The 22,140-nt window shown below is 38.7% G+C and overlaps 1 protein-coding gene across 5 annotated transcripts in view; it reads left to right on the plus strand.

Annotated features, from left to right (window-relative positions):
• The window catches only part of eif2ak4 (eukaryotic translation initiation factor 2 alpha kinase 4), a 54,374-nt gene that overhangs the window by 15,952 nt on the left and 16,282 nt on the right, over positions 1 to 22,140 (plus strand). For all 5 annotated transcript variants that reach the window (XM_053237574.1, XM_026918989.3, XM_034307769.2 and 2 more), the window contains 20 exons: positions 1,721 to 1,836; positions 2,938 to 3,092; positions 3,235 to 3,659; positions 5,617 to 5,689; positions 5,798 to 5,887; positions 7,156 to 7,278; positions 7,530 to 7,634; positions 8,012 to 8,075; positions 8,180 to 8,259; positions 8,347 to 8,448; positions 10,085 to 10,135; positions 10,220 to 10,456; positions 13,456 to 13,531; positions 16,921 to 17,042; positions 17,283 to 17,332; positions 17,545 to 17,713; positions 18,077 to 18,193; positions 19,790 to 19,855; positions 20,774 to 20,947; positions 21,991 to 22,125. In XM_053237574.1, the coding sequence (XP_053093549.1) occupies positions 1,721 to 1,836; positions 2,938 to 3,092; positions 3,235 to 3,659; positions 5,617 to 5,689; positions 5,798 to 5,887; positions 7,156 to 7,278; positions 7,530 to 7,634; positions 8,012 to 8,075; positions 8,180 to 8,259; positions 8,347 to 8,448; positions 10,085 to 10,135; positions 10,220 to 10,456; positions 13,456 to 13,531; positions 16,921 to 17,042; positions 17,283 to 17,332; positions 17,545 to 17,713; positions 18,077 to 18,193; positions 19,790 to 19,855; positions 20,774 to 20,947; positions 21,991 to 22,125 (2,530 nt within the window). The remainder of the gene's footprint in view (positions 1 to 1,720; positions 1,837 to 2,937; positions 3,093 to 3,234; positions 3,660 to 5,616; positions 5,690 to 5,797; positions 5,888 to 7,155; positions 7,279 to 7,529; positions 7,635 to 8,011; positions 8,076 to 8,179; positions 8,260 to 8,346; positions 8,449 to 10,084; positions 10,136 to 10,219; positions 10,457 to 13,455; positions 13,532 to 16,920; positions 17,043 to 17,282; positions 17,333 to 17,544; positions 17,714 to 18,076; positions 18,194 to 19,789; positions 19,856 to 20,773; positions 20,948 to 21,990; positions 22,126 to 22,140) is intronic.

Here is a 22,140-nt window from a genome sequence, read left to right on the forward strand (position 1 = left end):
ATTTTGTCTCTATATGTTTGTTCAACTGTGAGATGACTGTTACTTATAACGGGAGAGTTGTATGACGGTTTTGTGCCAGATTTTTTGACAGAAATGCCTTCGGTCAATAACTGTTAGCTCTGTAAATAAAGAGATCCCAGGTAACCACCGTGTGGTTCTTTTTATACCTGAGTTTCTGGCTAAATCAGCATTCGCTTTGCCGATACATGGCATGGATTGATGCTGAGTAGTGAAGTGTGTGTCTGCGTGTTTACCCATGTGGTGCTTGGCCCCCAGGTGAGAGCTGTTGTGCAGGTGTGTTTGCTTTAGTGGTGCTGACTGGGGTAGTTTTGATAAAGGACTGGTGTGTTTGTGGTTGTTTATCCTGCCCTGGGCTGCTTCCAGTGGCATATTAAAGGCAAACATGCGTTTGAAAAACACATACAAAATAGTGGCAAAAAAAAAAAAGTACAGCTCCACGTTATTGGGTGAATTTGGCTATTTGTGAGGTGGTTGTGTTGCTATATCGGCAAACAAAATAGGACATTAATATATATATTAATGTAGTAATTAGTAGTGATTAGTTTCTAGAGAGAGGTTATATTTTCTTGAGCAGGAAGCTTATATTTAAAATCATATTTATATGTTTACTATTTGTATCAGAACTGTATTTGATCATTGTTTTGTATAAATAAATATTTGCAGTAGGCCTGTTTTTGAATTTTCAGTGACTGCATTAATATTTCTGATGAACAGGCCAGGATTGGGCAAATCATGAATTCATTACCTAGCCCACGTAATCTAATAATGTATGGTGAACTAGTAGGTTAGTTAAGTCTATTAATAGAGTAAAGGAGACAGATATATGATTGTTATCCTATTCTAAAACATTTCTAATGTAGGATATTGTGTTTGCACTGTCCTCGCATCGCATCTGAAAGACATTACGTGAATCTGACTAGCGCCTTTATTTCGGTGAGTGTCACTCATTGAGTTGTATTGCGATCAGTGTTTCCACACACCTGCATGTGCCTGTCATCCGTGTACACTAATTTACCACCTAGTAAAAAACATTGTACTGACACCCACAGATCCTCAGCTGATGTGTGTAGTGCAGCAGGTGGCGGGATTTTGAAACACGCGCTAATGTTATGGCGTGTGAAGCACTATGAAGTACACCTCGCTTAAACATAGCTGCTGTTCATACCAAATGAAACCTGTTGTATTGCAAAAGTCAGTCAGGAGTAGGGTTTTGCTTTTTCTGGTTGTTGAATATCCTTGTCCATGATGTAACTATGGGGGGGGAAAAAAAAAAGTCTGGCCACAACCTGCTCGTCCCAGGCGTCCAGGCTACTGATCTGTCCACCTGTTCAGGCTGAATTTCTGGACATGCCTACTATTTAACTCATCTCTGTAAATCCCAAGCTGTCCATTTACTTCCCTGTAACTCGTAGTGCCAGATTAACTGAAGCTCTAAGATAAGATTTTTCTTGCTTTCTAAATGCTCTACTAGAAACCTTTTATGTAAGGGAAATCCTCAGTTGTATGGTTCTGCATAGAACGTTTAATGGTTACCCCGGAGTGACGGAGAACCCTTTCAGGAACTTGGTGGAGATATACAATTGAGTATGCATGTCTGCAGGTGTGTGTGAGGTTGACTTGTTTTGTTTTGCAGGTGTGTGTGAGGTTGACTTGTTTTGTTTTGCAGGTGTGTGTGAGGTTGACTTGTTTTGTTTTGCAGGTGTGTGTGTCTTAATGATGCTGACCGCTGGAACACTCAGCAGCTGCTAGAGCACTCCTTCTTGCGCCCACCTTCACCAAAGAGCCTTCCTCCATGCCAGGAGCCCAGTCCAGAAGGTGCATGTCTCTTCCCCTGTCTCACACACACACACACACACACTCTCTCACACACACACACACACACACACACACACACACACACACACATGCACACACACACCTCAGATAAGAGAGAAATAAATGTAAAAATGACAGTAAGAAACAGTTTGGAATAGTATACAGTATAATCATGTCAAAGGTATAAAGTTAGCTTAGCTCTGTACTCACACTAGCAGGGGACAAATCGTACGTGTCGCTTGTAGTTTGTCTCTTGTGGGTGTGTTGTGACTGATACTGTTGAGAAATTGATAAAACTAAATAGTTTAATTGCTACTTCCATCCAAGCTTTATTTTTCTTTATAATGTCTCTAATCATGTTTAATGAGACGTTATAAATGACAGGATAAGATGAAACCATGGTTATAAGTTTTCTTCTTGTCATACAGTAAAGAGGGACTAACTGCATGTAGGAAATAAAGTAGTGAGTGGGGAAGTGAAGACACGTGCCATTGGCTTGGTCCCCCGAATCTTTCCAGACATTTGTATAGATTTGTAGCTTTAACAGGGTCATACCTAATTTGCATGAAAATCTCTATTCAAATGTTGCCTTGTTACATGCATGTAGAATAGCACAGTATATTGAAGGGGTATTCAACTAAAATCTGTAAATGAGCAGTTATATAAAATTCCTTGCTTATAAAGCTCTCAATAAACAACGAACATGACAGAGTTACCTTTTAATGCTTAAAAATAAGTCATTTGTTTATGGCTATAAATAAGACAATTCAAAGTGGTTCTGTTTTTGCTTCACAGTGGAGCTTCACATCACGTTCGATTAGCTTTACAGACTCAGCAGGAATAATTGCATGCTTCTGTCCACTTTATTTTACTTACAACTTTTTTTAATGAGTCAAGTTGTCAGGTCGCAAATCAGACGAGAAGGAAAATAAACTGGAATAAAACATTTGTTACTTGCAGCTGAAATTGTGGCTTTGTGTCGCAAACATACACAGAAAGTTACATTTTGCCTGTTGCTTGCTAGGGTGAACACAGGGTTAGAAAGTACCCTGATGACCTTAAATAAATGCAGTCTTTTTTGTGAAACACGTTTATTATCAGACATGGATGTGGATTTTGCATCTACGGTTATCCCGCGGAGTCACCTTCTCAGCGCCCCTTTCAGTACAGTGGTGCAGAAGCAGTTCTCCCGTTACTTCAACGAGTTCGAGGAGCTCCAGCTGCTGGGAAAAGGTGCTTTTGGAGCCGTCATCAAGGTGCTGAAGTCATCTGTGTTGAGAAACCACTGCTTTTTCAGAGAAACCTTTTTCTTTATTATGACATTGGCTCTTATGATGGTTTTTTTTCTGTTTTCATTTCTCTGTGGTCGTGTGTTCGTGACCTTCCATGTACCTGTAGGTCCAAAACAAGTTGGACGGCTGCTACTACGCCGTCAAACGGATCCAGGTGAACCCGGCCAGCAAGCAGTTCCGCCGCATTAAGGGAGAGGTGACCCTCCTGTCACGCCTGAACCATGAGAACATTGTGCGCTACTATAACGCGTGGATTGAGAGACATGAGGCCCCGTCCACAGGGGTGGAGAGCAGTGACACGTCCGAGCCAGCCAGCACCCCTGAGCGGCCCACACGACCTGCAGCTCCGCCCCGCCTCAACGAGCTCGGCCTCCTCGACAACGTGGAGGACGATGCACCCCCGCCAGCTCTGGCCAGTTCGGTGGAGTGGAGCACGTCTCTGGAGAGGTCATCCAGCGCCAAGTGCAACGCCACTGACTCCAGTGACGAGGATGATGAAGATGAGGCAGATGTGTTCTGTCCATCTTTCCTGTAAGTTCCTACACTGGTGTCAGGAATTACATGCCCAGGTGGCTGAGCTGCTCCAAATTATTTTTCAAGATTTACATACTACACAGCTTTGCATAAGTATTTGCGCCCCCACGTCCCCAGAACCTTTTCGTAATTTGGAGTGTTACAATTGGGATTTGTAACTATTTAATTTACACTATATATCTACAATTTCAAGCTTCAGAATATTTCCGTTACTGCTGCACAAAATTAAGCAAACAAGCAGGCATTTGATGGTTGCATAAGTGTTAAGGCAGAGTTGCAGTTGTACCATTTTCTTTACATTTTTTAAAAATAATTTATCTGTGCTTGGCCATAATGTTGCGATATTTTTATCATCATCAAACCTTGTTTCCAGGGATTTTTATACTGAGATCATATAATATGATAAATAATTTCCAAACAATCCTGATGTTCCCCATACTTCAGTATTATAGACTACACTCTCAGGGGAAAAAAAAAAAGGGTACTACACTGTACCTTTCCTTGTCGCTGGGGTGGTACCTTCAAGTATGTACATTTCTAAGTAAACATACATACTAAAGGTATAAAAAGTATACACTTGAAGGTACCACCCCAGCGACAAGGAAAGGTACAGTGTAGTACCACTTTACTTTACTAATGACAGTCTATTTATCTACTTTAATCATTTTAATGATACAATATACTCACATTACCATGTGAAAGATATATCAAAGATACAAAAGATGTACTCTTGAGGGTATCACCCCAGTGACAAGGTATAGTTTAGTCCGTTTTTTTTTTTTTTAAAGTGTTTGTAAGAGAGTGCAAATCAATTTCAGTTTGTGACAATACAAATATTGAAAAGACTTAAGCAAGGCACTGTAAGTAATGTTTTCAAATGAAGAATTGAAATATTCATTTTGAAGAATAGCATTTAAAACCGACAATAATGAATCGACTATTTATTTTCCTGTTTAAAGAAAGCATGAAGCTTGTTTGATTTTGTAGTTGAAATGGTGTCCAGTAGGTGGCAGTATTGTATTAGGTTAGGGGTAGTGGTGATGAGCGCTGGACAGGCAATTTTAATTAAGTTTGTTGGAGCATTAAGTTTGCATTAAGTAATTAAGTTTGTTGTATTTTTGCAAAACTACGTCTATAGGAGCACAGAATTAAATCTTAAATAAAACGAAATCTTCCCCATCATGCATAAAAATGAGCATTGCAACACCATAAAAATAGATGGCAGTCTGTGGCTAGGCCTTTTTATACCACAGCACTGCTGAATTATTGAATCTGATTAGTCAGATGTTCTTGTTTCTATGGCAAGACTTGCACAGGAACATGTATGGTGGATGCTCCATATAATCTTAAGATGAACAGTAAATAGTTGCTAGTGTTTTTTTAAACATATTTAACATAACATATTTTTTTAACATATTTAAATATGTTTCAGTAACGAGAGATTTATTTAAGATTCATAGAAGGAGTCTCCAGTGTCAGCACAGTCACGGAACAGTCAACGTTTTCCACCATAGGAGAGTCATTAGGACAGAGGACTTTGCATGTTCTGATATCTCAGTAATATGAAAAACTGTGTTATTTGTTTTAACTTTCTCGAGAGAGAGAGAGAGAGAGAGAGAGAGAGAGAGAGAGAGAAAGAGAGGTTGGTGAGGGAACAGCCTAGTGCTGTTATAAGGAAAGTATGACAAAACAGGAACTTGTTCCACAATGTTAAATGTAACTATAAACAGTGAAAAAGAATAAAGTGTAGTTCTTTAATAAAAAAATAAATAATCTTTGCTGTGGTGTACAGGACTGTTATTTAAATAAAGCAGGGTTGGGAAAATGTATAAAGTCTGCTAGTTGCTCATCTTTTGGCACTAAAATCCATTCAGCTGAAAAATATCAGAACAGCAGCCTTGTCAGAATTATGTCCTGCTTTGAGTTTGATCTGATTCTGTATTTTTTTTGACAGCCCGTCCAACAGCGACTCGGAAAGTGACATCATCTTTGACAATGGTGATGTGAGCAGAGACAGTATTGTGCAGGTCAGTAACGTGCTCAGAAGCTAACATTTAACATGTTATACATTCATTCATACAACCATATTCTTCACTGTTTAATTCACGTGACTATTTCTTCTGTATCCCATACAGGAAGAGCTGAGTAAAAGGCAAGGAGTGGACACCACAGAGAGCTCAGTATCGGAAAGGCCTCCTCTTATTGCACATTACCTCTACATACAGGTGAGTGCATGCAGGCAGTGAACAGTGACACTCATCTAAACGCCTCCAGTAGGAAGAAGGCATAGGATTATCCCAAATTCATAGGACAGCTACGAATATAAATAAAAATAGACTACAGATATTAACCATATTTCATTAGTATAATATTACCAGTATATACACCTGGTCCCTTATACAGTGAGTTGTAACGCTACCACTCATGCTAATGCTAATGGGAAGAACAATAATCTGTATTACTTCAAGCTTATTTTGAAGCATGGACATTCCATGTTGTCCTCTTAAACCCAGCCATGACCTGCTCTAAACTCTTCTACACCTTTTAAAGGTGTACGTTACTTTTCTGTAACAGCAGCTCTGAAGGTAGTTCTGGCTGTAACATAAATGATCAGTTTATATTAATACACAAGTTCTAATACATTATCGTTTCTATAGTAACCGTTCATTCACAGGGTATTGAAAGACTAATAATAAACACTTGCACTTGCACTTTGTGCTTTCTCAGCAACATGACAAGCTGCATTTATTTTCGTCTTATTAACGTCTAGAGAGAATACAGAAGGAGTCTGTGTACTTCTTGACTGCTACACATTCAGCAATGCTACGTTTGATACTTTTGACTGGAACCTACTGGAATCAGATCCAACACATGAAACACTGGACAGGACACTATTGATAGAAAAAAACTCCTAAACCATTCGAACTAAACAGTGAATGTTAATAAGGGCTTAATTAACAGTGTGCATAATTTGGATACGGCAGAGTATGGCAGTTGGTGTTCCTTTGTCTTTGTATAGGAAAAATAGAAGAATAAAGGACACACAGATTAGTTTCACCATAAAACATAATTTTTACTTACTTGAAATACAAACTGCCTGATACACACTATATGGCCGAAAGTATGTGGACACCTGATCATAACACCTATATGAGGGTCTTCCCCAAACCTGCCACAAAGCACACACACGATTATCTAGAATGCCTTTGTATACTGTAGTATTAAGATTTCACAAATCACCAAAGCCATGGTCCAAAATCTAGTGGAAAGCCTTCTCAGAAGAGTGGAGGCTGATATAGCAGTAAAGAGGGGGACCAACACCATATTAATGCTCATGGTTTTGAAATGTGATGTTTAATGGCCAGGTGTCCACATACTTTTAGCCATAAAGTGTACACGGGAACTAAAATACCCACTAGCTTAGATTTAATTACATTTTTAGGCCAGGGTTTCCCTTGAAATTTTCTTTATCTGTGTGTTTCTCTGTCTCCAGATGGAGTACTGTGAAAAAAGTACTTTGAGGGACACAATAGACCAGGGCCTTTACCGGGACTGCAGTCGCCTCTGGAGACTCTTCAGGGAGATCCTGGATGGCATTGCGTACATTCATGAACAGGTAGCCTGTATCTGAATCCTCAGCCAGATCCAAACAGAAGGACACTGCATCCTTTTTGACTATTACTGCTTTTGATACTTTTGATACAGTCATAAATTGTTGCAGTGAAACATGCCCAGAAGGCGGCTGATAGTCGAACTGACTCAGAAATAGTTTGCCACGTTGTTTTTGGGCTAGCCAACCTGTTATTTAGGGTTTGGCTATGGGCTAATGGTGTGGACTGCATCCTCTTATTCTGCCTGTATCCTCAGGGAATGATACATAGAGATTTGAAGCCTGTCAACATTTTCCTGGACTCTCGTGACCATGTCAAGATTGGAGACTTTGGCTTGGCTACTGACCATCCAGCTAGCATGGTACAGCATATGTGTGTTTAAGCAAAGCTATACAGGTTTTTTTATTCACAGTATACTCATCCTTTCAACACATAAATTGAAATATACACTTCTACTGTAATTATGGAAGTGAATTATTACAAGTTTTGTATGGAATAGTTGATGTGTTATATGTATGGTTCTTGCAATCGCTATACAAAGAGCTATAAAGTGATGCAATGTGAAGGAATTCAGGAATCACCATGACTGTCCTATAAACATAAAATCTAAATGGGATCATCTTGCGTAACTAGATGGCAATGTAATGTAACTTAATAATTCAGGGTAAGTTTAGTGTTAATGTCATGTGTCAGTGTCCTATGAATTGGAGAGTTTCACCGCATGTGTGTTGGTTACAGGCCTCAGGCATACTGGAGCTGGAGGACAACAGCTCAGGTCTCGTCCTAAAATCAGACCCAACAGGTAAAGCAGCAAAGCCAAATTCTTCAGCTTTAATGTTTACACCGTACCTAATTAATGGTTTTGTTTTTAAATACTATGTGTGTTCTAATTCATTTTCTCTCTAGGTAACATGACGGGTATGGTTGGCACTGCCCTGTATGTCAGCCCAGAGGTCCAAGGAAACACAAAAGCAACTTACAACCAGGTACAGTTAACATTAAAACCTTTGGTCATGGAATACATACAGAGATATTCACAGTTTATTTTTAAACCTGTATTTTTGTGTGTTTAGAAAGTGGATCTGTTCAGTTTGGGTATCATCCTGTTTGAGATGTCCTACAGACCAATGACCACGGCTTCTGAACGCATCTCTGTCCTCAGCCAGCTCAGAACGGTAAGCGTGTGGGTTGGCAGATCAAGTTAATGTCCGAGATTTCGTCCACAATCATAACATCGCAGCAATCATAAATCAATTGAAAAGGTGTCTAAACAACTGACGTGTGTTTAAAAAAAAATAAAAAAATAAAAAGGATTCATAATGTACAACTGATATGTAAATAATTTTATAAGCTTAGCATCATTCATGAATTTACCGAAGGTCTACTCTCAGATTGTGAACAAAGTTGGTCATGTATTGATCAGAGGTTACTAACACATATCATATCGTAGCAGATTCAGCGATGTCGTCAAATATTGAATCCTTCATTAACTAATGCATAAAAAGCAAATATCATGAGGAAGCCTGAGGTTTACAATCCTAATAGTGAACAGTTGATTCAAGAGATGAACTTTTAAATTTAATCTACGATTAAGGTGATAGATGGCTTACGCGCTGTGGAGGTGGATTGCTTATGATAGCCTGCCATCTCAGGGTAATAATAATTATTCCGGTAATGATCATTCCAGCTGAGATAATAGATGACAATAGGTAATTGAGGACATCATATTATATTTACATTAAAAAATAGATGAATCATAATAATCTATTACAGTTATTTGCCATTTTTAAAAATATATTATGTATTAAGTATAGACTGACTACTGAATGGGTGGGACGTCGGTAGGTTAGGAATAAAGACTGGTATAAAGATAGACATAGATTTCATGATCTGTATCATTTATATCTCTCCTTTAAAGTTTGTATGTTTTATTTATTACACATTAAATTCAAATTACATCAGTTTCAGTGAAGAGAAATCTTACAGCTTACAAAGACAGGAAGACCCACATATGTGTGTGATGGTCAGATGTCCACATAGTTTTGGCCGTATCGTGTGTATGTGTAAAGGATAAACCAGTTTCAGATTAGGAACATCTGTAGTTTTCAAAATTTTTACAGTAGAAAATTTGAAAAAAAAATTTCACCATGTGAAGGATTTTCCCAGGCCATTGCATATACAGAAAAATATATAGAATGAATGTGATGCTATTATATACCGCTTCCAAGCATTTTGTAGGGGTGCTAATAATAGCAAACACATTTAAAAAAAAAAAAAAAAAAAAAAAAAAAAAGGTGGCTGTGTTTGTATGGCTGTGGCTGTCTTACAATCTGATGACAATAGAGTGAAACCTCAGTTGTGCCAGTTGGATTCTTCCACACAATGGCCCTTGTTTATTAAGGTTTTGTTATTCATCAGTTTTATTTTTTGGCTTCTCTGTATGATCAAACTCATGCCTGTGCATGTAAATGTAAATTTAAAATGCAACTGAAGCGGATTCATTAGCTTCACTTAAATCACTGATGGTTTTGATGTCATGTGATGGTTTCATGAATCACATGCAGATCTGCTCCTACAGCATTCCTTGTGCTCAAATCAGCACCTGTTTCTGCAAAATTATGAAGCATAAGGGTGACTGAATTTTAAATAGACACTTCTTGAGAGCATAATCAGGTTCTGAAGTCTGTATTGATAATTAATGCTAGTATTCATATTGGTCTAGCCTTAATATTAGTAAGAAATCAGAGAAATTTCACCATAGCACACAGAATTAGCCGTTAAACCTGAGACTGTTCTTTATTCTGTTTGCAGGAGTCCATTGACTTCCCTGAGGATTTTTTTGAATATGAGTATGGAACACAGGTAAGCTTCTGAAGCCATTTTTTTTTTTTAATTTAATTTTCAACTCGAGAGCAGTGCAACATCCCTGATCTTGTGTGGATATAGAGGAAGGTGATTTGCTGGCTGCTGAACCATGACCCGGCCCTGCGGCCCACAGCGGTGGAGCTTTTGAAGAGCGATCTGCTCCCTCCTCCTCAAATGGAGGAATCGGAGCTCCACGAGGTGCTGCAGCACACCATGGCTAACGTCAATGGCAAGGCCTACCGCACCATGGTGAACCAGCTGTTCTCCCAGAACAACTCTCCAGTGATGGACTACACATATGATATTGACATTTATAAGGTAACATGGCCATATAACAAAAGCTATATAGGTCAACACAGTATTATCTTCCACTTTTGGAGTTGAAAGCACCAGGTTTAGATATAAAAAGAACTGATTCTATACCATCATATCAGTGAAGCATGATACAAAAATATGAAACAGTTACTCCGTTATAGTATATAGTATATTGCAGGAGCTATCAACTAGCAGACTCGGCAAAGTATTTCACTGAAAGAAACAAAAAAATGCTCTAGCAGAGCTGATCAAAGTATGGAAAAACTGTCCCTATTTCAGCAACTCTAGTTTTCTAATCAGGAGCCAGTTTCTTTAGCAGATTATTCAATCACATACTAAACACAGCCAGGTTATTATAGGGTTTTTCTTTTTCTTCCTAAAAGGTTTCTATTTGTTTTTCCACTTGAATTGTGTTTATATCATCTTAAAGATGGAAAAAGATCTGACATGATTGATCTCTTGGTTTCAGTATTTAAATCACAGTTTTAACAGGGGTGTGTAGACTTTTTTATATCCAATGTACTTATCTTTTATCACACTTGTATATTTGCACTACATGGCCAAAAGGTTGTTGACACCTTACCATCGCACGCATATGTGCTTTTTGAACTTTCCATTCCAGATTTAGTCCCCCTTTGCTGTTATAATAATTTCCACTCATACAAGAGTATTAGTCAGGTCAGGCAATGATGTTATGCAAGGAGGTCTGGGGTGCAGTTGGCGTTCCAGTTTATCCCAAATGTTTTCACTGGGGTTGAGGGGCATTATAATGCTGGAACAGGTTTGGGCCTCTTAGTTTCAGTGAAGGGACATTGTAATGCTAGACATCCTGTGCCATTGTGTGCTTTCAACTTTGTAGCAACAGTTTGGGGAAGACCTACATATGGATGTGATTGTCAGGTGTCCACATACTTTTGGCCATATAGTGTATAGTATGTGCAAAATCAGCCATGGCCCAGACTGCAGAATGAACATGGGTTTATGGTAATTTTGTAACAGTTGTGTAAAGTACGCTTATACACTTACATTCGAGTCCATAAATATTTGGCCAGTGACATAATTTTTCGTAATTTTGCCTCTGTACACCACCACAATGGATTTGAAATGAAACCATCAAGATGTGATTGCTTTAATTCCAGGGTTTAAAAAAAAAAGAACATTAGCTGTTTAGGAATTACAGCCATTTTTTTTACATAGTCCCTCCATTTTTACAGGCTCAAAAGTACTTGGACAGTTGACTGATCAGCAGTTTCATGGCCAGGTGTGACCTCTTTGCTCGTTATTTCATGACAAATTAAGGAGATAAAAGGTCTGGAGTTGATGTTGAATTTGCATTTGTTCATGGGAACTCTCAATATGTGGACCAAAGAGGTGTCGATGCAAGTTGGAGGTCATCATTAGGCTGAAAAAACAAAATAGACCTATAAGAGAGGTAGCAAAAACTTCAGGAGTGGCCAAATCAGCAATTTGGTACATTCATAAAAAGAAGGAATGCACTGGAAGAAAATGGACGACAACTAGATCACAACTAGAACAACTATGATCTCATTTCTTTCCTTGGTGACGAAAAAGACAACATCTAGTCAAGAGCACTCTCGAGGAGGTAATTGTATCATTGTCAAAGACGCCTTCATGAACGTAAATACAGAGGGTTTACCTCAAGATGCAAACCACTGGTAACACTCAAGAACAGAAAGCCCAGATTAGACTTTGCTCGAAAACGTCCAAAAAAAAAACATGCTCTGCCCAGTTCTGGATTAAGTTGTACCAGAATGATGGGCAGAGTATGGAGAAGGAAGGAAGAGGGCTCATATTCTGAAGCATACCACATCATCTGTCCAGCATGGTGGAGGCAGTGTTATGGCATGGGCATGTATGGCTGCCACTGGAACTGGGTCACTGGTGTCTATTGATGATATGACTGCTGGTAGTAGCAGGATGAATTCTGAAGTGTATAGAGTTACACTTTCTGCATAAATTCAGTCAAATGCTGCAAAACTCATAGGAAAGCGCTTCACAGTACAGATGGATAATGACTCAACACATACCACGAAAGCAACCCAAGACCTTCTTAAGGCAAAGAATGTTCTTAAATGGCTGAGTCAGTCACGTGACCTCAACCCAATTGACCTCAACCCAAAGACAAGACTGAAGGCAGAAAGACACACAAACCAGCAGCAACTGAATGCGGCTGCAGTAAAGGCCTTTCAGAGCGTCTCAAGGGAGGAAACTCAGCATTTGGTGATGTCCATGGGTTCCAGACTTCAGGCAGTCACTGACTGGAAAAGATTTGCATCCAAGTATTAAAAATAATCCTTATATATATATGTTAGTTTGTCCAATTATTTTTGAGCCTGTAAATGGAGGGAGTATATAAAAAATGGCAGTAATTCCTAAACAGTTAATGCAATATTTTTGTTAAGCCCATTGAATTAAAGCTGAAAGTTAACCTCCATACCCATCTTGACAGCATCATTTAAAAAAATGTGGTGGTTCACAGAGGCAAAATTACAAAAAAAAAATGTGTCTGTCCAAATACTTATGGACCCAATTGTATCTGTTTGCTTATAAATCCAAACACTTCTGCATATTGCAGTTAAAGATCAGTTATCAGTAACCAACATATTTTATCATTTATGCTGTTGTAACTGAGCCATTTGAGCCAAATGGCTCAGTTATAACTTTTGTCCTCTTGTGTTAACAATATTGGCACCTCTGTTGAAGAATATCCCACTGAAATTCTAAGAAAGCTGTATTACCGTTTCTCTCATATTTAGGTCAACGTTGACATACTCCACTAAATTCTGTTTAATTCTGGACTCAGGGTTTAGTGCATTATTCCCTCCTCACCCCTAGATGTCGATATGTACCTGTGCAGTTTTTAAACGCCAACGCTTCCTTCATAAAGCCTCATCATCTGGTTCATATAATACCAGCTATGTTTAAACACCCTCACAGCCACTGTTTCTTAACTGACCCCATGCTGTTTTGGTTTTCCCCAGGGCAGTTTTAATTTCTACAGCGCAAAACTGCAGCAGTACGTGTATGAGACAATCACCAGGGTCTTCAGAAAGCATGGTGAGTGACTCTCACTTGAGTTCGGAAGTGTCCTGCATGTTCCACCTCTGCCTTAGAGTACTTATTTACCTTTTTCACGTATTGATCATCATTTCATTAGGATAATGTAATAATGTAATATAATATAATACAACATAAGACAGGTTGTAAATCTATTATCTTAAGACACTTCCTTACTTTATGCCCTAGTGCAGCCTCATTAATACATCACGTTTCATATTTCTTTTTATGATATCGAAAGTGATCTTTAATAATAAGCAACCATGTAAAACAAGGTAAAACATGTAAATAAGAATGTCTTCTCTCCAACTTCAGTCTCTTTCTAAAATGTTAGGGCTTAATGCTGTCCACATGTGCTGTAATCACAGCTAGGAGTTCAGAAATTTTGATAGCAGAGTTTCAGACTTTTTAGTGAATAATAATAATAATAATAATAATAGCAGATTGCTCTCAGATGTTGCTAAAAAAAAAGCTTGCATTGTGAATTTAACTTTTTACTTTTTATTTAAATGCAACTTGTCAGCAGGCATACTAATAGAATAAAAAAAATACAAGTGACATTCTTTAAGCCCTGACTCTCTTGCTTGATTAGCTTGACTAGTTGAGCAGAGTGTAGACCCTGGAAGACAGGAAGAGCTCGTCTCAGTACTTGCAGAACTGAAGTGCATTTATGCGTGACACTTTTCATGAATACCTTTGTGTGCACACACTTCATGACCCCTTGTGTTCATTTTTAATGACCAGGCTCACTGATAGCGCTTTGCATGCTTAGGTTGGCAAACATATGCGGAGCTGTTTTCTTTTTTCTTTTCTTTTCTTTTTTTTTTTTCCTCTCCTTTTTTTTTTTTTTGGTTTGTTTCACATACTTCTGTTCTGAATATACTGTATATGTACAGTGTCCTTGGGTTACAGAACTACCCCCCCACCTCCAAGTGCTTTCAGCCAGTACATCTCAAGAGCCACGTTTTGAGAACAAACCAATCCATCACATCACCCAACAGTTTCACATGTGTGAATATTAGTGTGTTGCTATGATTTGCATGGAAAAAAAATCAGTAAAAGAACTTTAAATGTTTTTTTTAAACTGCCACTAAACAGGTTTTTCCTATCACTGGGGGCTGGTACCATGGTAACTTGGTTATCCGTCACTGGGGACAGGCCTAGTTCCAAAGCTTCAACTTTCATGCTAATACCACCATCAGTGCCATTGTGCTTCGTCATCTCATAGATCACTAGCTAGCTGAGCTCAGTCCCTGCCGTAGCTTAACACAACATCATTACATAACTGCATGAAATCGAACATTTGCTGTCTCTCCTAATTTTGTGTTGGACTTCTCATTAATCTGGTATTGAACATTGCTGGAAAATGAGTGAGTGAGAAAAGTATCTCTTGCCCTTTTGCTCTTACTGTTATCACTTACATTTGAAATTGTTGAAGTGGTTTCTCCTATTAATTTCTCCCATGGTAACTATGCTTACACTGTCCCCATGTGGCAATAGCAATGTGGCACACAGCTTCTTACAGGAATAATAAAACTACAGCAAACAACTGTTACAAAACTCATTAGCAAACAATCACTAAACACATTACAAATATTTCAGTATAAACATATTTAACATGTTTCATGATGGAGTTTTGTGTTTCTGGAGATTTGAGTTTAATGTGTAGCAGATCATCAGTAAATGATGAAGGACGTAGCTTATAAGAAGTCATTATTTGGTGACTTTGGTGAACACACTCTTTAATTATTGGTCTTAAATGAGCTTACAGTCAGTCCATGCTTTGTTGATGCATGACACATGAGAAAAAATGTGTTTTCGGTTGCCAAGATGTATGTCTTAGAAGTTGTGTGTTTCTTTTTTTAACAGTAAAAGAGTTAAAAAAAAGAGCTCTGCTATTGTTCTTCATGGCAAATTATACAACTAATATATATGAGTGAGGAATGTATGTGTTCGGAGTTCTTTCATGAGACAACACTTAGCTTATGTTTAAGGCCATTAGGTTTTGATTACAGGGTGTTTCTTGTAACTGCCAGAGTTTGCAATTTGTGCAGTGTTTGCTTTACAGCCGTGCCGGGTAGCGTAACTATTTCTTTTAATGTGGGGTTATGGGCCTTTGTTTTTCCATCTGTCTTGGATCATAGAAAGACTTTAATGTTGCCTAATATCATGATGACTCACTGCTTGCCCCATTATGTTATGGTAGGATGCTGCAAGGCACACCAAGACAAATTCACTTTAGCTTTACAGAGCAAAAGTGAGGTTTTCCCCCCAATCTGGGTGTTCCAGAAAATCAGGAGAGCTGTTGATCGTTCCCAGTTTGTATCTGGGTGTTAGGCGCTCTAGTGTTGCATCAAGTAAACAGGATGTCCAGTTTGAAATGTCCGATTATAATTCAGGCAAACAATTTCCTTTTCCATATCAAATGAGCTTTTAGTGATAAATGATTTGAAATTTTGGTTGAATGTGTTTTTGGGCCTGTATATCTCTGCTCCAGTCCTCTGTTGTGTTTGTAATGGGGGTTGTCTGACTATTAATTTTTACTAATTGACCAGTAATTCCACTGATTCAGTTATTTTAAAGCTCTTTTATTAGTGCAGTTAAATGCTGATATACAAAATCTAAGAACACATCAAACCGCACTTCAGTAAACAGCCATACACAGGCTACAAATGATTCCAGCTCCAATGCTTTTTAGGCCACATTGTTAATGAGGAAAATAAATTAATCAGTGCAATGAATGTGCAAAAAAAAAAATCTATGTATCATATTACATATATCATCATTATTATTTAAGGATTTACCAATTCTTGATATGCACTTGTGTAGATGGTCTGGGGACATACAAGTCTCAGCTTAAATAGTTCATTCTGGAGGTGAGAGTGCGCAGCATTGAAGCTCTTGTCCACCAGCAGAGCCCTCCTTATAGCTCAGTGACTGGCCCTTCTAGGAAGCAGGATGCTGTCTATACCAGTGTCTAGGAAGTTTTTCCAGGCTGATAATGACCTGAGAGTTGAAGCGCCATGTTCCACCTCAGTAGAGTCTGGTTTGGTCTCTGTCAGCTAGCACGCTTCTCCGACAGGCTTTAAACTAGCTGAGTGAGACTGGAGAGTGACATGCAGCTTTGGCACTGAATACACTCTTTCGCACAGTGCTGATCATGATGAAATTCACTATGCCGCAGTGCAAGCATTGTATTTCATTATATTTAGCATTAGCAGAGAACAAAATTAACTGCAGGAGGATTTCCTTACTGTCTCATAATCCACTTTCAGTCTTCTTACTGTTAGTTCTGTTTTTTTCCCCTACTGCATAGTCTCTTGGACTGACGTTAACCTGATCTTATAGTTCACATCACCCAATCTTGTTTTCTTTTCCCTCTCTCTCAGGTGCAATAAGGTTACAGACGCCACTCCTCCTGCCCAGGAACAGGAAGCTGTATGAAGGCTGTGAGATTGCCTGCTTTATGGACCACAGTGGCATGCTGGTCACTCTTCCCTATGATCTGAGGGTGAGTTCTCCAGGATCAGCATTCACAAGCCATTAAGATGTTCATGATGCTGAAACTGACCCCGATGTAGAATGCGTCATTCCAGCAAAAAGGACTAGAGTGTTTGTGAAATTACAAAATAACAAACATACCAGTATTTACCTTTTACTTCAGTTTACAGTCTGTTAACTGTATGCTGTGTTTATGAGGACCATGTCTACTAGATCTTATTTTGTTTGTCCCACATTTTCTTTTCACCAGATCTCATTTGCCAGATTTGTGGCCAGAAATGGCATTTCACACCTCAAAAGGTAAGTTAAAAAATATATATAAAAATATATATTAAAAATAACATGCGCATATATATATATATATATATATATTGTATGTCCCCAGACCATATATATATATGCATGTTAAAATTAAGCAGCCTTCCTTTTTAACACGTGTGTGATTACACGGCATTGCACACTGTATGAATCACATGACAGGGTCATTATTAATAAGTCCTGATGTTGATCAGGTACAGTATCGAGCGTGTGTTCAGGCCACGGAAGTTGGACAGGGCTCATCCCAAAGAGCTGCTCGAGTGTGCTTTCGATATTGTCGTGCCTTTGACCAGCAGCTTACTCCCTGACGCCGAGACCATCTACACCATCTGTGAGGTTATCCAGGAGTTCAGCGCGCTCCAGGTATCTGAAGCAAGCAGCTGCGATATTGAATTTCATTGAATTTTTATAAATGTTACATTTAATTATGCAGGAAATTTTTTGTAGTCAAGCAAGTAGCCAATGGACACATTTGTGTTTTTACAATGGTGTTGCTAATTCTACTGGAAGGTTGTAAAGACGTGTTTTCAGCGATCCTTAGTGATAAAGATGGCATCTGTGTGGCTACTTAGTACATTGGTACTAGCAGGAACATTGGCTGATTTTGGTAGTGTGTATAGGAAGTGCGAAGGAATATCTTAAAGGAGAATATCACAATATGGTTGAGCAATAAGGCCATGTAAAGTAGTACATGTTAATGGATTTGTGTCTCATGCCGCAATGCAGGAAAGGAACTACATTATCTATCTGAACCACACCAGCCTGTTACGAGCCATTCTGCTGCACAGCGGTGTGCCAGAAGACAAACTAAACCAGGCTTCCAATATACTGTGTGATGCCACGGTAAGCTCAGACATGGTAATGCCATGCTAATGCACACGCACTGACACCTGGGTGAGCACATTTATAAGATACTCAAGCTATATGCTTCCACAAATTTGTGCCAAGTCTATCATGTAAGGATTAAAACATGACGGGGCGTGCTGCTCTAGGAAAATAATCAGTTCAGTGATAAGGTGGCGTTATGCCATTATGCCATTATGACCCTGCCATTGATTATTTTCCAGTAACATCACATCCCACAACAAGTGTTTATTACCACAGCAATTATCCAAACACCTGTACAACTGCACATTCATGCAGTTATCTAATTCAAAATCATGTGGCAGCAGTGCAAAGCAAAAAATCAGCAGGTCAAGAGCTTTTTATTATATTTATTTATTTATTTTTTAAGAATGACATCATATTTTTATTTGTTTATGGTTACATTTTTCTTGAATGTCAGCGAAATACTTCGTTCCTGTTCTCATTTACATTATAACATATATGTTCATACAATTTAGTTTTCTACAAGTTGATACAAGTTATTTAAAAAAAAAAGAAAGAAAAAAAAAGCTACTTGTCATGTTACCAAGAAATCCTCCGTCCTGAAGATTTTGACGTCTCAGAAAACGTATAGCTTTAACGCCAACTGTTACAAAGCGCTAAACACGCCTTCAAAAATACAAAAATAAACATCTCCATCTCCTATTTACCATATCAACACTAACACTTTTTTTTAATCCGTTTATGGGGAGTGAACCCCATAACCCCATGGATTATCCCCCGTGTAAGCTGTTACTATAGATACGGTATTGTTATAATATAATATAATAATACATTATCAATGTATCAGCTGGCATATACGTTGGCGGCTTGCAGCTGGCACTACTGTGAGAGCTGCTGTTGTAGAAAATCAATCAACACCTTCTGACCAATCATAATAAAGAATTCAACAGCACTTTGATATAATGGAAAATGAATTAAGATTTTCATTTTAATATTTCTTGTGATGGCAGCAATGTGGCAGCAGCTGATAGTTTCCATTACACATTTGTTATTCCATTACACATTGTTATTCTGTAATTTGTAAGACCCATGCAGAGATGGAGGTCAGTGTTCAGTTGCAGCACGCTACATATAGCATGCTTTTACAACTCTGTTGCTCTCTACACATTAATCTGCACCACAGATCGTGATCTATGTTTACATCATAGCTTTTGGAAGATGCCTTTATCTACAGCGACTTACAGAAGTGTGTTGTAGTCTTTATCAAAAAACATTTCCTCATGTTAGTACAAATAGGCCAGGGCCTAAAACACACTTTCAGCTCTTGACTACATGCCTGAGATTATTAATAAGCAAATGATAATACTGAAGTAAACAAAGCTAAACAGATAATACACTAAAACTAACAGCCCACCTTAGCAAGCAGGGAATACATTCAACTCCGAAAATCAAAATCACGCTTTTGTGTATGTCATATATTTTTTTTTGTGTGTTTTTCTTTTTTAGCTCACAGTTCACAGAGTTCACTGGTTTGCTTATAGTGCTAATTTGCTCCCTCAAGGTCTCTTCATGACATAACTTCTCAATTTCAATATCTGTCTTTCTCAACAGAGTGAGAAACTGACGAAACGCGAGGTGGAAGCCAAGTTCTGCAACCTGTCCTTGTCTAATAACAGTGTACGTTACAGGAAATTAACAATGTCTTAGATCACTGATCTAAATTGTATGAGATCTAAACTGTGGGTCCTAGGAATTTTTTTGAATGTATAAAGGAAAGTCCACTCTGAAGCACTTGTGTATATACTATACTTTATGTGATGTGTGTGTGTATATTGAAATATCTGTGATGCGTTTAGTGATGCTGGTGCTAAATTATTGGTTGGTGCGGAGGAGTTAGCGGTCATTTGCCATGCTGATGTCACAGGGGGACATTGCTAGTGCAGTTACAATGGCTTTGAATCGAAGAAAAAAATTTCAGTGATCTCGAAAAAAAGGGATGACGATCAGATTTCACTGTTAGATCCTAAAAACCAAAGAGCAAGAGATTCTTTTTTTTTTTTTTTTTTTTTACTCACCATCTTCCAACATCATATTAATAAGAAATCCAGTGTAGAAGTAGTGGAGACAGCAAACACTGAACACAACTTGAAGAATGTAATACAGCTATACGACAGAGTGAAAACGGACCAACACGTTGCTGAAAGAAGAAAAAAACCTCCGAATTTCATTATAAAATAAACCTTGGAAGCCAAGATGGTGAAGATAACATGTTAATTCAAAAGATTAATATGCAAGTCTTTCAGGGTGGATTTTTCCTTTAATTAGATTTGTGATTTAGTATCTGGATAATTATTTATACTGCAGTACATCAGTTGTTAAAAATCTGTCATCGTAGGATGACTGTTCTGTATGGGGGACTGTATGCATGGGGATTAATTCAGCTCTCTGTGCACTTCTGAGGTCTGCGTTCATCTGTTCAGGACCGTATTGAATAATTATTCAGGAATTAATAGAATGAGGCCCATTGGCGTTTACTGTTTCTGCATGTCTTGCATTGTAAACTAGGACTCATGTTCAGTGTGCATCTCTGTGCAGTTGCAGATGCTCTATAAGTTCATAGAGCAGAAGGGAGAGCTGCGGGAACTCAGTCCTCTCATCAACTCTATGGCTAAACAGAAGACTGCTGCAGTCACACAGCTGGCCAAGCAAGGCCTTAAAGATCTGGAGGAGCTTACAGGTCTGCTTAAGAGACTAGGAGTTAAAATACAGGTACAGCTGCTAACCACACTGCTCTGCTTAAAGTACTTCTGATATTACAGTCTTACCAGGAAGGTTTTTGTTTTTGTATGAAAGCTTGGCAAAAGAAACTGAGTTCAGCTGTTGAAATAGGACTTTCTCAGTGATTGTATTGAAAAGGGGCTACTTGGTGTAACATTTTCCCCCTGAAAAAGCTCTGTTCAGAGCACTCACCAAAACTAAACCAAAACCAAGTAATGCCAGAGTTTAAAATGTAGAACAAGAATATATTTACATGATAATAAAAAATAGACAATAGTTTAAAATATCCATGTATGTGTGGGGGGCACGGTGGCTTAGTGGTTAGCACTGTTGCCTCGCATGGCACTGGGGGTTCGAATCCTTCCTCCACCCTGTGTCTGTCTGGTTTGCATGTTCTCCCCGTGATCGGGGGGGTACTCCGGTTTCCTCCCCTAGTCCGAAGACATGCATTGTAGGTTGAATGGCATTTCCAAATTATCCGTAGTGTGTGAATGGGTGTGTGTGTGATGGCGCCCTGCGATGGGTTGGCACCCCATCCAGGGTGTCCCCTGCCTTATGCCCAGAGTCCTCTGGGAAAGGCTAAAGGCTACCCCGTGACCCTGTGTAGCATAAGCGATGATGAAAATGGATGGATGGATGTAATGTATGTAGATTTTGTGCTGTTTGTTTGAATTAGGCTATAAAACCTGCTCACGCCCACAAATAAAAAGGTGTTAAGACATGATAAAGTGACTTACCTACTGGCATGTTCTTGCCCAAAAGAAGGGGAAATCAACACCAAGAAATCAATTTCATGGTTTCTTGGTCAATTCGAACATAAATAATGACTACATATGGCATGAGGATATCACATCTTTCATTACATGGGGCTTTTAAGATATGAACTATAATATGAATTAGTTTGAATGAACTGGGATTAAAGACGTCATGAGACATTAACAATGAATCTTACTTGGTTCCTACATATAATAGATGGAAGTAAACCCCAATATTGGCCTCTTTACTAAGCAGCTGAACGTCTTGCTGGGTTACAGGTGGTGGTCAATCTGGGCCTCATCTACAAGGTGCAACAGCACTGCGGGGTCGTCTTCCAGTTTGTGGCCTTTATTAAGAAACGCAAACGTACTGTTCCTGATATAATAGCAGCCGGAGGACGTTATGACCACCTGGTAGGTCAAACATAC

Source organism: Pangasianodon hypophthalmus, chromosome 10 (assembly GCF_027358585.1).
Source record: "Pangasianodon hypophthalmus isolate fPanHyp1 chromosome 10, fPanHyp1.pri, whole genome shotgun sequence".
In the NCBI taxonomy this organism is placed as follows: domain Eukaryota; kingdom Metazoa; phylum Chordata; class Actinopteri; order Siluriformes; family Pangasiidae; genus Pangasianodon; species Pangasianodon hypophthalmus.